At 41.7% G+C, this 17,795-nt stretch overlaps 1 protein-coding gene across 1 annotated transcript in view; it reads left to right on the top strand.

Annotated features, from left to right (window-relative positions):
* The first annotated feature begins 363 nt into the window (after nucleotides 1-363).
* Nucleotides 364-17,795, top strand: part of KCNIP4 (potassium voltage-gated channel interacting protein 4) — a 405,696-nt gene continuing 388,264 nt past the window's right edge. The window contains exon 1 of the mRNA XM_069976475.1: nucleotides 364-635. Within this exon, the coding sequence (XP_069832576.1) occupies nucleotides 542-635 (94 nt within the window). The 5' untranslated portion in view covers nucleotides 364-541. The remainder of the gene's footprint in view (nucleotides 636-17,795) is intronic.

Below are 17,795 nucleotides of genomic sequence, written 5' to 3'. Positions count from 1 at the left end.
ATAGAAAACTAAAACATTATCCAAATTTATTTACATAAAATTAGAGAACCCCTTTAAGCTGATGGGATGTTCCGTGACAACCGGTTAATTTTTTTTTACAAGCCCATTCATTAATAAACAATGCATGAAGATAGGCTGTGAAGTGCCTGGATTTGTGCAGAAAGTACAGGTTTAAAGCTCCGCCTGGAGGCTGATGTGAGCCTGTATTTTCTACTGGGAGCATTGTGTAAGTAAATCTCTCCTGTAGCATATCCAGTTAACTCCACTTGAGCATCAGTGGCCAGGCAGGCTGTCTGCACAGTGTCATCCTGGTGCGAGCCAGCGCTTACCCAGAGAGAAAACCTCAGCAGCAGCAGCAGTACATCGATGACATTCACTCCTGGAGAGCTCCTTGCAGATGTGCTAGCAATTCTAGAACACTGTGCACTCCTTGAGGTGTGACCTTAATAAGAAAAAAAAAAAGGACAATCCAATTTGGGGGAAAACTTTGCCTTTCTTCACCTTTCCGAGACTGAGACATCCCATTATACTGCTCCATAAGATGAGCACCTGTAGGAAACGCTGTAAAAGAGAAATCCTGAAGTTTGTGCAGTACCTGGTGCGGCTGGCCACTGGGACGCTTCATGCAGGTAAAGGTAATCTCATTTTTATATTTAACCTTTGCATTGTCTTCTGTGTCTTTTATTGTAATACGACGAAAGGGAAATTAGGATAAAATCAGATTCTTCTGTGCAAGATATCCCTGGAATGGCAGCTTGTATCTGGGATATTGGTGGCATTGTATCTGATCTGACATAATAAATGGGGCTGGACACAAGGTGAGCGTCTGTATTAGTACATAGTGATACTGTATCTTCTTCAATCTGAAAGATAGAAATTGGTCAAGTAGTAAGGAAAAGTGGCTGGTAAATTATGTATATAGGTGCTAACATGTGTCAGCTTGGAATCATGCAGCGTCTAGCTTTTTCGCTTAACCTTGCTTTTTAAAGGGAAAGACCACTTTTGAAGGAACTTCACTTTAAGTATTAAAAGTTTGTCATATTAATAATTCTGAGTTTGGTCTATGTGCAGAAAAAGTTGCATTGATTTTTTTTTTACAGTATGTTTACAACTTATTATGAGCGTCCCCTTTAAGAAAATTTAGTAATGAACCTGTCTAAATCTCTGCTGCTGGGTATGACCTAAAGTGATAAAAATCTGAATCTTCCATGTGTGTTGTGTAAGAGCAAATATCCATGTGTGAAATCAGCAAATATCTGCAGTTCTATCCATTTGGGATCTACAGCCGTGTTTTCTGCACGATTGCAGAAGACGATGCAAATGAACTATAGACTATGCATGCTACTATAGACTATGCATGCTACATATAAAGAAGAAGGACTCAATACTGCTAAACTAGAAGATTCAGTGTTTCGGAAATGTGGCAATATTGACAACCATTGACATGTATTCAAGACCTGGTAGATTTTAAGCAAATATGCAGTACAAATGTGCTTACTTTGCAAAGGCAATTGAATGGAACCTACCGTTCCATGTTATCAGCTCTTTCTGACCGGGGAGCTGACTATATTAGTTTTTCAATGAGATTATTGACAATCCATAAAAGTCACAACACCCATGATCAGTACTTTATCTCACATATCTTCACTTCTGCTAACACCTACATTACCATCCATGCCTAGCAGTATGCTTAAGGTCCAGCTTTTCAGTCTGAAAGGTCTAACTAAGATAAAGGTCCGGTTTCTTCTATGATGTATTATGTTTGGTGGCAAATTATCATGGAAGGGTTATCACAACTTTGCTTGATATTCACGAAGGGCTGATTTACTTATAGGATTTCAAACTATTAGGCACCTACATTTGGCTTTTTTTTTCACTTTTGCAACTAAACCAGGAGTGGGTCATAATAGGAGATGAAGAGACAGGTATTACTTTTACACTTTTTTAAATCCACTTCTGGGTTTATGTTATAATCTGCAAGAAAAGAAAACCTGATTGTGTCTAGGCTTAAATGAATTCCGTGAAGAAGAGCATCATGCTCGAAACACGTCTGTGACGTTTTGTCTTTTAATGGAATGAAATAAAAATAACTTTTAGAGGGATGCTGGATCATCCCTTCATTTTGTATGAAGAATGTTAGGAATATGTTTGCTCCCACTCAATATTTTTAAGCAGTCAGACCACTCATGTAATCAATGGACACTAGTTGTTGTATTCAATAATGGATGTTCCATTATGCTCTATTGTGGTGCATAGAGGATTATGGTTGAATCCTGTAAGATTATATATCTGGTCCCATGCTATAGCCTTTGTTGGCTGCCTTTTGATCCAGCAACTGCTACCTCTTACATGGGGTAGGCATATCTCCTGGATGGCAGCACAGAGGACAAGCGAGGGGTATTAACATAGTGGCAAAGTGGTACCACCACCCAGGCCCAGTTCAGTCCTGTTTTCAGTGGTAGCATTAAACTAGAACATTGATAAATAACAGTATTAAAACATGCAGACAAACACTACATGAGGCAGTGTTCACACAAACACAGCTAGACAAGCTAGATACCGCCAAAACTTTATGTGATCCTTATGGGGAGAGAGCTTTCAGCCAGATAGCTCTGGTGCCAGCCTTTCCCTCCAAGAACAAAAGGGTTGGGCAATAAAAATCCATCTCCACCAACATCATCTGACAATAGAAAGTTTGGAGGCCCCTATGCAACTAATACTTTCACCTAAATAAAGTGTATGGGAACCTAAAAGGTGTACTCCGGTAAAAAAATTTTTTCTTTCAAATCAACTGGTATGAGAAAGTTATATATAGATTTGTAATCTACTTCTATTTAAAAATCTCAAGCCTTCTATTAGCTGTTGTATGTCCTGCAGGAAGTGGTGTATTCTTTTCAGCAAATCTCCATAGAAAACCTCTACTTCTCTGGACAGTTTCTTTCATGGACAGAGATGGCAGCAGAGAGCACTGTGTCAGAGTGGAAGGAAAACACCACTTCCTGCAGGACATACAGCAGCTGATAAGTACTGGAAGACTGGAGATTTTTAAATATAATTTTTTTTCAATTTTGTATAACTTTCTGAAACCAGTTGATTTGAAAGAAAGAAAAAAAATGCGTACCTCTTTAAGGCTATGTTTACACACAGTATTTCTTTGGCCTGATATTAGGGGGAGAGGAGGATCAGGCATGTTAGATTTAAAGAGGTTATCCAGCGCTACAAACACATGGCCACTTTCTTCCAGAGACAGCCCCACTCTTGTCTCCAACTTGGACGGGGTTTTGACGATCAGTTCCATTGAAGTGAATGGAGCTTCGTGTTGTCTCTGAAAGAAAGTGGCCATGTTTTTGTAGCACTGGATAACCCCTTTAGGCTATGTTCACACTACGTATGAGACCGGCCGTTCCGTGACCCCGGCCGGGTCACGGAACGGCCCGTCTCTGGCCGGACCATCTCTTTCCGGCCGCAGAGCTCTGATGCAGGCGCATCAGCGCGCTCCCGCGTCAGAGCTTCCCATAGCCCACAGTGAAGTAAGCGGCCAGAGCCGCTCGCTTCACTGTGTGAACTGACAGGTCTTTCTGCGGCCAGAATTCACTGAATTCCTGCCGCAGAAAACTGACACGTCAGTTTTTTTCCGGCGGCGTATGGGATCACGGCCGGAGCATATACGATGTGTGTACGCTCTGGCCGGGATCCCATTGCAAATAAGGCATTGTTCCGCACCGCAAAACAACGGCCGTAGTTCTGCGGCGAGAACTACGGCCGTAGTTTTACATTGTGTGAACATAGCCTTGAATTGTCTGATCCTTTTTGGAAAGGTAAACAGCCAGAGCTCTCTGGCAGCAGCTTACCCCTCCTGTATCTTTTCAGATTACATGAATGCTCAACTAAGCCAAAGTTTTATATGTATAGAGGGTTCAGAAGAGATAGCTGTTAGCCAAACATCTGTCCGACAGCTTTCCTATGTGTATGGGTACCTTAAGAACTGTACCATAGTGTGTTCCTGGGATAGGGAAAATAGAGTGTGAGCTCCACTGGAGACAACAACTGATGTACAGTAAAATCTGTGTGCAGCAACGCAGAATATGTTGGCATTATACAACATTGATATAAAATTGATAATCTTGACTATAAGCAATATATAGGACTATATTAATTCTCAATAAGAAAATGAGGCGGCACTCACCATCATACTTGTGCAGACCTTCGTGCTCATTTATTGTGGTAAAAACACAATGCAATCATATCAGCAGGTAAGACGCCACTCGGCCATAATCATGGCCGAGTGGCGTCTTACCTGCTGATATGATTGCACAAGTATGATGGTGAGTGCCGCCTCATTTTCCTATTGAGAATTAGGATGGACATTGCTAAAACTATGGCTGAGCACCCCATCTAGCAGATTATCTACCTCCACTCCACTCCACTGAAATCGGTGGACATCCATGTGGATGCACTAATCAAACTCCTAAGGGGATTACCTGCTGTGCCGTTCTGTGTCTTTCCCCAGTGAATGATATAGGACTATATACTTGCAGAAGGTGAAGGACATTGGAAAAGTAATCTAGCGCTATAACACTTCTAGAAGCACCTAATATTTTTGTATATACACCCTGGACTAAGGTGCCCAGCTTACTCATGTTGGCAGGTCCATCTTTTAAAGTGCCACGTTACTTGCCCCTTCCGATGTCATTCCTAGCCCAGTGTCTGCCTACTTGACCTGGTCCTAACTTACAGCTTCTTTGCTGTAAACCAGAAGTCACTGCCACCTATGCAGCTCATAGATACTTGAGTAGCATCTTAAAGCTATAGACCGGTGGCAGTAACTTCTGGTTTACAGCAAAGAAGCTGTAAGTTAGGACCAGGTCAGATAGGCAGACACCGGGCTAGGAGTGACATCAGAATGGGCAAGTAACATGGCACTTCAAAAATATTAACCTGCTGACTTGAGTAATCCTGGCACCTTAGTGCAGAATGATAAGCTACAGTATAGGAATACTCTTCTACAAAAAATATGGCGTGCTCCTTTCATCCTTTGTATCTGAATATCAGCTGTATACTGCTCCTAGCTTCCAATAGGGCCACACTGCAGAACGTTAAATATTCTACAAGCAGCTCCTAGCAGAATCATTTGTTATACTTTTTACTTGTTATATTTGAGTGTATACACATCTATTAAAGATACTGGCCCTGCAGCTGTGATAATAAACATGCGGACAAGCAGAAAGTGATGATAAATGAGGTTTATCTATTGGCTGGGGGGTGGACATGATCACTAAAGAATCCTAAAGATATATCCTATCATTTATCCACCAAGTTTTGCTACCTAGATTACAACATTTCCATGAACTCAATTATAATTTCTTTCTTCTAATTCTCAATATGTAATCTGCATTGATACATTTCCTGAACTATTATTGAGGTGCTGTATGCGATCTGTGACCTAGAGATGGATACCTACAAATACGGATACAAAGGAAATCGGGGACAACAGGCGCCTTTTACCGACAACAAGCAAATTTATCACTTGGATATATAACCTAGAAAACATATACAGTGGTAACTTGGTTTAATAGTAACTTGGATTGAGAGCATTTTGCAAGAAGAGCTCACAGTTTTTCAAAATTGTAACTTGGTTTAAGAGCATTGCTTCGGTTTAAGAGCTCCCTGTACTGGGTGCATAGCGGGGTCTACAGCCCTGTACTCTGACCCAGGAAGTCTCCCTCACCTTCCAAATCATAGCAGTTCCACTTCAGGCTGGGATGTACATCAGGGGACAGGACTGTATAGGTAATCTCTTCATAGCTCTAACCCCCCTCTCTCTCTGGACAGAGAGCGCTGCATTTATGTGCCCACATATGTTCTGCTCATTCCTTCATGCTCCCTGCAGTCTCTGTCAGCTGTTGTGTTAATGTATACTTACTATACATTATACTCCACATGCTGATTGCTATACTGTACAGTAACTTATCATATCACATATTCATATTCATTATTTTTTGGGGGGTGGAACCAATGGTCTGCATATCAGTGATTTCTTATGGGAAAATTTGCTTTGGTTTAAGAGTGATTTGGATTACAAGCGTGGTCCCGGAACGGATTATGCTTGTAATCCAAGGCACCACTGTACACCCTATTAAAGCAAATGAACATTGCAGGGAGGGTGTATGCTGCTTGAGTCCGCCCTCTAAGAGCCATAGAGAACAACCACTGTGTAAGGTCAGCTGTTGTTTTGCCCGTCCATGTATCACACTACTTCTTGTGACCACTGAAGGGGAACGCAGCTTACCCCTGCAATACCAGCTCATCATTATTGGCTAGGCCTGCAGTGCATTAGCCAGCTTATATTTATAAAGTGGCTATCTTCATTAACAACCCGCTTTCAATATTATTTATGGTCCTCTATATTCTACATTTATTCTAATATGATTTATGTTGTCATCTTTAATGTGCTCCTTGATGCGTACAACATGGGAATCATGTCTCAGCTATTGCGCAGCAAAGAGATGGGTTTATGTACTGTATCTTATCTGCATTGCACCTTGCTATATAGCTAGGCTTTCTATGTATATGAACTATATATGTTCAGATCTCCTGGACCATTCCTGAGTGGGATCCCGTCCCAATGGGGTTGTCTAATTTCCTGTAAATAAATCATACTCATCGTAAAATGCAATGTTCTGCAGCTTTCCAGTATACTTTGGGCTTCAATTCATCACCATTTCAAGAATTCTGGTTTCTGTCAGCGAAACAGGAAACTTTCTTGTTTGCATCAAGAGGTAAAGGACCTAGCCTGACACAGCTCAAAGAGAGAAAGAGATACAGGATTAAACAAGGGGCCTATACGTCTTAAAGGATACCTCTAATTGTGGCTGCAGGAAACATTTTAAATTCCCAGCCAAATCTGCAGTCTATTGCTAAACAAGTGATATATGGAACTGGTTAGGTCAAATAGACATGCATTGCAAGATACTTGCAATGCAAGTCTATTGGTCTACCAGCAATTCCGTATACTGCTTGCTTTAGCATTGGACTATGGAGTTGCTGGGTTCTTAATGTTTTTTTTTACGACCACAAATAGGTATGCTTCATATGGTTCATGTTAGGGAAGCTCCATATGCTTAATAATCAGACTAAAGTATATTTCTTATTTTAGGTTATATTCCATTTCCACAAGTTTAGCAACAATATTTAGTTAAAGTCTTACTGTCCCTTAGAAAAAACTTTTCACATGTCACACAGACGTGTTAAAAATTTTGATCGGTTTAGGTCTAGGTGTTCAGACTCTTACCAGGAGAATAGCTTCATTTCCCCCTGCTAGTTTAAAAATGATTGACCATTGACTGTGCATCACTCTTTGAGATAGGAGATGCATGGTCAGTGGCTGATGAAAGTATATAGAAAATATTGCAGTTATACTAACCGCCCCAGGCTCCCAGGTGTCCTCTTGCTGGTTCCTCGCTCACCACAGCCGCCGCTGAAGTTTGTGACAGGGCGCTAAGCCAATTACTGGCCAGGGTGCTGTCCTGCCTTGGCCAGTGATTGGCTAAGCAGCCTGTCACTGCACATACACGATTAGAAGTGTCAGTGGTGGCTGCAGTGAGCAGGGAAAGGGCAGGAGGACACTAGGAGCCTGGAGAGGTAAGTAAAACTTTATTATTTTATTTATTTGCAGTAAGAGCTGCACAGACATCACTAACAATGTCCTGCAGCCCTTGCTGTATAATTATTGAGCCGTATAATAGGATCGGTAAGCGAGCATTAATCTAGACGAGTGGCACTTGATTACAATAAATGTCAGCCCATGTAATACGGCCATTAGCTCGCTGCTCTATCCCGCTCAGGAGATTGATGCTACAATAGGTCCATGAAGCCATCTCCTGCAGTGAGTCAGAAATAGCAGCCAGTAAGGGAGAAAAGCTCTCAGCCATGTGCTTCTCCCAGTTCTATCTAGAAATTGGTGGGAACCCAAATTATCAAAACTCTGACATGTAATGCGTCATCTCCACAAAACCTGCCTGCTCTGTCAATGGTGATTTAAAGGAGTTTTCCCTTAGTGTCAACTTATCAATTATTCTAAGAATAAGTGATAAGTATCTGAGGATTCAGATTGTTCTTGTGATCAGTCCACAGTCTTCATTGGTCACGAGTACCCATTGTTTAATGGAGCAGCAGTTGAGTATGAGCACTTCCAGACCATAGTTTGGTAGACTGTTGAAGGTGCTGTTCTCAGTCTGCCGTATGACAGCCGCCTCCAGCCTGCTCAGCCAATCATTGACTGAGATGGGACAGCACCGTGGCCAGTGATTGGTTGAGCGAGCTGTCACTCTCGTCTTAGGAGTGACAGCCCTCTCAGCCAATCACTGGTCGTGGTCTCAGTCTAAGTCATTGATTGGCTTTTCAGCAATCGAAGCTAAGCACATAATCTTGGTGTCCACGTGTGTATGATCATAGGGATCCACTCCCTTCTGTGCCTCCAATTTTGGGTGGACTAAAAATGTAATCCTTTTTGGTAAATAATTACAAAGCTCTGAGGTATGACAGCAATAATAGGGCATGGCACAATAACAAACTATAGGGAAACCCTGACGGACCCCATTATAGGTAAATGAGGTCCACTGGACCAGATATAGTGTTTCTGTGTTTCCTATAAAGAACCGAAAGTCCTTAGAATGAGTTATTTATTCACCATGTTAAGGTTATTGCAGAGGATTTCACTTTCTAGCTTAATAAAGTTTTCTTAACAGAGAATGTTCCGGTAGATACAAAAGTGACAGCCTGCTCAGCCAATCACTGGCCATGGAACTCTCCTATCTTAGTCAATGATTGGCTGTGCAGGCTGTCACTCCCGAAATTGACTGTGTGACTGACAATCACTGACTGACTGAGACAGTACTGAAGCCAGTGATTGGCTGAGTGACTAAGTTTGAATGACAGTCAGAAATGACAGCCCACTTGACCAATTACTAGTCACGGTGCTGTCCCATCTCAGTCAGTCAGGAGGAGCACAGACAGGTAAGTATTAATGAGCAAACTTGCTGAACTGCACTAAAACAGCTAAATACCTGCAATCATTTAGCCATTTTAGTGCAGTTTGTTTAAAATCTGGGTGGGGCGAACCCAAACTCTTTTTCAAATTATGGTGAACCTGCTGAACCAAACTTTTTAAAGTTTGCTCATCTCTACAAATTAGTTTTTGAAAGAAACTCATTTAATTATGGGAGTAGAAAAACATGAATAAAAATCTATATAAATTTGAATACACTGACCAGTGCAATAAACTTAGTATGTCATAATAAACCACATAGTAAAAACGGTAAGAACAAAACCCCTAAAACGATACAAAACAAATTTTATTTTAATGTCACGCTTAAACATTTTTAAAAATATATTACATGTACACCAAAATACAGCCATTAACTATAACCCATCCTGATCGGAAGCGGTCATCCATCTATGTTAACCAAAAACCCAGCTGATTACTTCCGACTCAACATCTTCTGGCATTAGGACTGTGTCTTCCTTCCATAAATGCTCAGTAAATAATGGATGCTCTTTTTGCGGGATGTGTTACTCCAGGCTTGTGACATATCTCCATGCGCTCAACTTCTCACAGGCTTTTCATTTACTCCTCATTCCTTCCTGTGAATGAAAATATTCTCCATGTGAACAGTAAACCTCTGTTCACAACAATGGGATGGATACAATATTCATGACACAAGAGATCAATAATGAATTAAAGTTTTATGAATTCAGCATAAAGGTATAGAGTAGAGCCGGTTATGTGAGCTGCTCATGCACGGGTCTTGGCTCTGCTTAGGGCTGTGGCTATGTTCATGTAATTGGGAAGTGAGCTGCATTCAGAACTGCAGTGCACATTCATATTTCTAGGAGGTGAGGCTAAGTGCTACCTTATGGTGAAATACAGGTTTCTGCTAAAAAAAAATCTACATCCCTAAACTAATGCTGTCTAAATAGCATCTTGTAGTAATTCATGAGCTTGTAAAAGCCTCTTTGACCCTTTACACTGGAGAATAAATGCATTTTTTCTATATTATGGAAGTACAGATGGATATATAAAAGGTGATATGTGTCTCCTTCAAATAACACCTAACAGCCTCAGAAGTTTGGGGTGTGAATTACAGCTGTCAGACTCCTCTTAATCTATGTTGCTTGGTCAGGTTATGAGAGAATTGAGAAGGGGATTTAGGCTCAATATCACAGGGTCTTACAAAGCCTACCAAAGAGGTTTTTAGATAAGAGTGTATATAATCTACAGGGCCACACTGTTTCTTTACAATATAGGGTGGAGAGATTTTTCCACAGATGTGGCATTGCCCATGGCTGATTGTAGGCTTTCTGCTTGAGGCGAAACCTGAAATGGCAACCCCACCCCTTGTGCCCACACTGCCCCATCAACCCTCCTTCCCCAAGCCTATTCAAAAAAATAAGTAAGGTGTGTGTGCAGAAGATCTGCAGCTTATAATAGAAAGTGCATACACATAATCCAGCTCCACTAAAAATAACCCTATCCAATCACTACCTTCTATCCTTGGTGAGGACAAGACAGAGAAAGTTTCCAAATCCCACCAGTGTGTAACCAATTATTCTATCTTTATTGCTTCTCCAAGAATAAAAGCCCCTGATATATATATACAAGAGTCAATGGATTGTGACTACTTCTGGTGCTCTTATTCATGGTCATACTACCATTACACCTTGTGCTCCATATAAAAGGGTAGTGATCACTAGTGATGAGCGAATACTGAGATATTCGAATATTCGATATTCGCACGAATATCCCGTGAATATTCGAATATTCGATCCCATTAAAGTCTATGGGAACAAGTATTCGATTAGTGAAAAACATCTATTTGACCATTTGGAGGGTGAAACTGGAAGCTGGCGGATATGAACGCTTATCGAATATTTATCGAATATTCGCGGGATATTCGTACAAATATCGAATATTCGAATATCTCACTATTCGATCGAATATCTATTTGATCGAACAGTATTCGCTCATCACTAGTGATCACTTGTAGTGTAGTAATGTCTAAAACATATAACAATACCTGCAGAGTGTCTGCCGTCCTTTTTTTCCTTGCGTTCTACGACTGTGTCCAGCTATCATCTGCAGATCATAGGGTCAATAAAATCAGTGGTGTGTAGTAGACAGTAAAATTTATGGCCACTACATAAAATCTGCCGCCTGAGCAAAAAACTAATTTTGCCTCATGGCAGAAGTAGCCCTATCGGTGCCCTATACTAAATAAGTATTGGGAAAAAGTGACTTTATAAATTTAGCAAATCAAGTTTGCCTCTTAATCCCTTGTTATATATTCTGGACTATATGGAGGATGTGCCTGTGATGGAACATGTTTAGTTGGCCTTGATACTTCTATTATATGTTGTTTAGAAGAGCACTTATCCTTTATCCACAGTATAGGGGATAGATGTTTAATAGCTGAGAGCACCACCACTCTCCCTGTTTTCATTGTGGTCAGACATGCTCCCTGCTGCTTCTAGGACTATGGGACTGGTTGTAATAGCTGAGTACAGCACCTGGTTATCTTCCAGTCAAGTACAATGTAGTCTACTGTAATATTTTCATCTAGGTGTATTAATACTGATGTCCCTTTAAATATATAGGGGAAAAGAGCAGATGTAGATTTTTCTACAATCCCAGTGACAGGCGAAGGTCCTGCTGGCTTTACTAAGAGAATGTACAAAGTTTCTTATGGGAAATACATACTAAGGCTATGTTTACACACTCGCTTCACTGTGTGAACTGACAGGTCTTTCTGCGGCTGGAATTCACTGAATTCCGGACGCAGAAAACTGACCTGTCAGTTTTGTTCCGGCGCCGCATGGGATCCCGGCCGGAGCGTATACGATGTGTGTACGCTCCGGCTGGGATCCCATTCAACATAAAGCTATGTCACACACCGCAAAATTATGGCCATAGTTCTGCGGCGAGTACTACGGCCGTAGTTTTACGTAGTGTGAACATAGCCTAAATATAGCTATAACTTATCAACTTGATAGGCAATTCTTTGGTCAGCACTTCCACTAAAACGTGCAAACTGAATGCTCCAGGTATAAGAAGGAACCAAGTAATAAGGTACTCCCCTCCACACACCTGCAGCATAACAATGCTGATTAAACACATAGACATACCTTTAAAGCGACTCTGTACCCACAATCTGTCCCCCCCAAACCACTTGTACCTTCGGATAGCTGCTTTTAATCCAAGATCTGTCCTGTGGTCCGTTTGGCAGATGATGCAGTTATTGTCCTAAAAAAAATACTTTTAAATTTGAAGCCTCGTGCCAAACGGGAGTATCTGTGCCCTAACTTTGCACCACCCCTCCGTCCCTCCTTTCCACCCTCTTCAGCATTAGGAATGCCACTGGAACATTTTCTCCATGCTGAACATTGCTCAGGTCCTTAACGATCCAGCCCATGTGCCGGGCTGCCACAGCTGAGGAATAGGAAGCAATCTGCCTGGAGCATTCCTAATGAGGAGGAGGGTGGGGAGGAGGGACAGAGAGGTTGTGCAAAGTTAGGGCACAGATACTCCCGTTGGGCACAGGGCTTCAAGTTTAAAAGTACTTTTTTAGGACAATAACTGCATCACCTGCCAAACGGACCTCAGGATAGATCTTGGATTAAAAGCAGCAATCCGAAGGTACAAGTGGTTTTGGGGGGGGGGACATATTGTGGGTACAGAGTCACTTTAAATACAATCAGTAATTCAATAATAGATCCAGTCTATGATCCAGACCTTGTGGCAACAATGAGGAGAGGATCAGAACCCACAAGATTGAGGAGTTGTTGTTTTCTGTCTCCACCTCTTTTCACACCAATAATGTAGTGTAGACACATCACCCACAGGCACAGAGGAAGAATGCTTGGACACCTGAGACAGATTCATGGCATAGGAGTGTGTAGCACTGTAGATATGGTCTTTAAACGGCCTTTGTGCAATACACAATTACAGGGGCCAGGTCCTGGGAAGGAACTTTCAGTCTGCTCAGGAACTAGTCAGTCTGCTCAGGAACAACCGTAGACTAACTAGGAAAAAAGACTATCTGACTGTCTCCCCCAGCTACTTATAGGCTAAAGCTGGGCTAGTTTCCTATCTGTGGAGAGCAGCTTGAGGTAACTTGGTACCTGATAGGTTGGAACTTTCTGGAAGCAGCCTCTGCTAGGCTAAGAGAAAGAGGGTTGCTGACAATCATTGCCACTTTGGGCCAGTTCACACAGAGTAAAACTGGCGGAATCCCCCCGCTGCGGAATCCCCCTGCCTCCGTGTTATACAGGCTGTCTATAGGAGGGCTTGCACGTCTCTTCTCTCCGTAACTCTCCGCTTGGAAGAATTGACATGTCATTTTTTCTGAGCGAAGAGGCGCGGAGAGAGGAAGTGCACGAGCCCTCCCATAGACTGCATGTATGACACGGAGGCTGGCATGTCATACTCTGTGTGAACTAACCCTTACAGTGTAACAACATACAAAGAACAAATGAACCCCTGAGACCTTCAGTGGGCTGGTTGTTATAGAAAGTAAATACCAGTTAGTGACATCTTTTGGTCAAGAAATAACACTATAGCTTGCAAAGAAAACTGTAGACAAACCCAGCAGCATATACTTCGGTGCGGACTGACAGTAAAAGGAAACTAACAGTGGCATATGGGTTCCAGGACACTGCAATACCCTATAGTTTCTGACTTGCTGCAGTTGTATTGCCATACACAAAGGCTAAGTAGCATAGAGGATAAACAAATAATTTCATGGAAACGGCGAGGAGGATGAAGGGAAGAAACTTACCGTCATCCTCAGCTCCCCATCCACTATAGAGACATATTAGCAACTTAGATTTTTAGTTTCCCTAAGATTGTCCTCTAATGATCTCTTCATATTTGCATCAAGATCTCTATTTCCATCAGAACCTTGACAGCTCATAAAGAATCTTAGTGACTGTAATACAATCTGTCAGAAATCCATTTTTTACAGTCTTGAACAGGTCAACAGCAAGGCGAAACTTAAAGGAACAGCTACTAAACAATGTCATATGATGACTTAAACACTGGCTTTTGTCTGTCGTTCTAAAAAATTACAGTATAAGGCTGGGTTCACACTATGTATATTTGAGGCTGTATTTGGTCCTCATGTCAGGTCCTCATAGCAACCAAAACCAGGAGTGGATTGAAAACACAGAAAGGATCTGTTCACACAATGTTGAAATTGAGTGGATGGCCGCCATATAACAGTAAATAACGGCCATTATTTCAATACCACAGCCGTTGTTTTAAAATAACAGCAAATATTTGCCATTAAATGATGGCCATCCACTCAATTACAACATTATGTGAACAGAGCCTTTCTGTGTTTTCAATCCACTCCTGGTTTTGGTTGCTATACAGCCTCACAAATACAGCCTCAAATATACATAGTGTGAACCCAGCTTAAAAAACATCTGCTGGAAGCCCTAGTGTGAACAGCGCTTGACTGACTACGGCTGCCTCTCTGAAGGACAGCTCTTGAGCTGTGTCTACAGGGAATAGGGGCTTCATAGGACGTGATTCTTCAACTTTCAAGACACAATAATTATAATGCTAATCATTTTATCATTCATACAAAATTAAATAACTTGCTTAAGCAGAAGGCTGACATGAAAAAATGATTAATATTTCCCTCTCTGGGCCGCGCGCTGCATCTGTGCACCCATGTGGATAAAATATACCAATTTGCTCTGCATTTTTGTAGCGCTGTCTACGTTCCGGTGTAGCGAGCATGTCCAGTCTGTTAATGAAATGCTCTTGTCTAGGAAGTCTGAAATTATTCATTTCCCCTTTCTCCGGAGTTTACGCTGTGTCTTAGGCATGACCACAAGGTGTGAAATAAAATAACAAGATTAATGGGAAAGGCATGATGGGAATTTTCTACCCAGTTTTCCCGTGATGGATCCCATTAAAATATTTGATCATTTGGGAAGTTGATGAATAATAAGTTCATGTAAATGGACTTTGCCTCTGACATAGGTTTTATTAGGGGGAATTAGGCAAAACAACCTATAATCCGAGTGTTCTCCAACCTCCAGCTCTTCTTTGTTTGTCCGGGCATCATAGGTATTCTAGTTCTGTAACAGCTAAGTGCAGTGTCCCATAATCCTATTAGTCCACTGCTGCTGTGTGTATATATGTTGGGCAGCAAGGACTTTTGTCTTTAATACAGGTCTAAAGGGTTTAATCTGAGGATGAAGGATGTTATACCGCCTCTGGTCTGTAGATGTCCCTGTATGCTATTCTTTTGTAACAAGTACATGCTGAAGAAATATGTACTTTTCTGTCTGCAACCTGCTTGAGAAATGGTTACCCCTAGGTTGACCAATTCCAGTAAAGGTCACCCAGCTGAAATATCTCTTTAGATTGTCTGGCCTATGAGGGCCCAGACCTACTATTTTCTGATACCATGATTAAGCACTGAGTGCGAAATGCCTAGGCGTGGTTCTCCCATGGGGAGTAAAACTTTTTTAACCAAGATGAAATAAAGGACTGCTTTTATTCGTTTACAATTTTTGGTTGAAGTGCTAAAAGAAAAACCTCTCTTCTCATCTGTAATTGTTGCACAACAGTGTCTAGCCCACCTCAGGTCCATAGGAAAAGAAAATCATATAAGGTGAGCCGTTCATATTTACTATTTTACATATATGATCTACTATTTCCTCACATCACTGTCCAATCCCATCACAAGTTATTTCAGGTGTCCTCCACCAATGGGAACTCATTCCTGCAGTATAACAAAGGCGGTAGTGAAGGCCTGTTAGTCAGCCAGAAACGGTAGCCTAGTCCTGTCTTCAGTCTATTCCAGTAGTGTGTTCCGTACGGGGCCTAGACATCCGGACAAAGTCTGATGCTGGGCTTCTGAGGTGTCTCTGAGTCCAGTTTCCAGAGTTCTTGTCTGTCCACCTATAGCCGGCTAAAAAGTCTGGGGGGTGGCTGCGGCTGACAATGAATCCAGACCCGTTCACGCTGAGGGGGTTGTTCTTTAAAGTCTTCCCAGCCCTGCTATCTGCAGATAGCTTTAGTTGGCAGACATTGGTCGCCAGGACCTTAGGATCATAACAACGGCTGGCTCTTACAGTTTGTCCACCTAGGGCCTGTGCTACTGGATGTGCTACTCTTTATCCTCATCACTGCTTGACAGATTTCTTCTGTCAGTGAGTATGGGTTTTCTCCAAAACTAATAGTAAACGCAACCGACTCCAAGGTGGTCAGAACCCCCTGCAGCACAATGCTGTGTATATTAGACAGGTCCCCTGTAAGTGGTCCATCATGAAACTACAGTCAAGTTTCAAAAACTCAGATACACTCACATCCTACACTACCTTCCAAGTGATCAAGATCAAAACTTACAATTCCCCCTTTTCTAAAACTCAGTCTACCTCCTATCACAGTAATCCATGTATTTTAAGTGTATTTAAAGAGAACGCGCTCACACGCCTTTTTTCAAGCTCAAATGCACATTCTGAGCAGCAACTTATATTTTAATTGTACTGTGCCTTTAAGAGACTGTTTCGGTAAAGTTATGTGTTCTTCAACTATCTCTCTGCATTTAAGTTCAGTACTATCACACTGCATGAGGGGATACTAGAAACCCAACAAGCACAATGGGTGTGTGTTGGGTCCCAGGGATAGCTAACTACTACTCCGAGCCCTCCGAGTGCGATAGCGATACTGCAACAACTAGCTCCGGCTTATAACCACCGAAGCCTGCAGGTTGGGGAACAATGCCTGAACCCCTGAACTAACAACTGCTTATAGCTTTCTGAAATATAGAGGAGTAACTTGAAGTTCCTGGGACTCCCAACTATCAATAGTCATTTACAGAACGTATATACTGGGAAGGAGGGACCTTTTGGTCCTCTTCAAGCTTCCCATGTGCACCTGTATCCTCTGCACCTTCTATAGCTTATTCACTACTGAAATCAATAAACAGGCAGTATTTTGTAACCTGTAATGTTTTGTTCCTACTTGCGGGTACTGAATATTTCAGCAAAATGTATATGACTAATTATGTGGTCGTAGAACATCTCCAGAACTAAGATTCAGTTCCCTCAGTATTCATAGGTCAGTTGTGTTACAGAATATTTTTCCTAACTGAGGGTTTAGATGCCTATTGTAATATGTTCACTTACACTCTACCATTCCTGTCTGTCTCTTAGGGTCTCACCTAATTTATCAGATAGGAGGGTGGATTAAAATGGGTACTCGATACATTGCTTTAATAAAGTTCTATTACTTTGTAATATGACTTTTTTCTTTGCATAGTCACTTCTGTTGACTGGAAGCAGAAAGGGTCAACACTGTCTGCTTTGCTGACACCAATGTTCCTGTTGGGAACTCCACAGCTGTCTAACCCTGCAGTTACCCATTCCCTGCTCTAATCAAGTGCTGCTGCACAGCGCTATACAGAGCACGGTCCCCACCCCCATTTGTACTGTATATTCTAGTTAGAATAAACGTTAACAATGGGGAGGCTAATGGACACTACAGCAGAGTGTGGCAGCCAGGCGAGTTTTGTTTGTAATCCATATTCTTGGCAAACATAAAGCAGTATTTCTGGCATTTTTTTTTTTTTTAATCTGAGGGCATGAACTAAGGTAGTACAGCACTGGTGAAGCACTGCATTCTCTTCTAATTTTCCCTGCTCTCTACCATCCAGATGTGCAGAGAACCATTTACTTAAATGGGGCTATACTTCAGTTTCAGCCATGTGAGTGGAATCCAT

Source organism: Dendropsophus ebraccatus, chromosome 7 (assembly GCF_027789765.1).
Source record: "Dendropsophus ebraccatus isolate aDenEbr1 chromosome 7, aDenEbr1.pat, whole genome shotgun sequence".
Classification (NCBI taxonomy): Eukaryota; Metazoa; Chordata; class Amphibia; order Anura; family Hylidae; genus Dendropsophus; species Dendropsophus ebraccatus.
The sequence above is the reverse complement of the archived record's forward strand: the minus strand, read 5'-3'. Positions and strand labels throughout refer to the sequence as shown.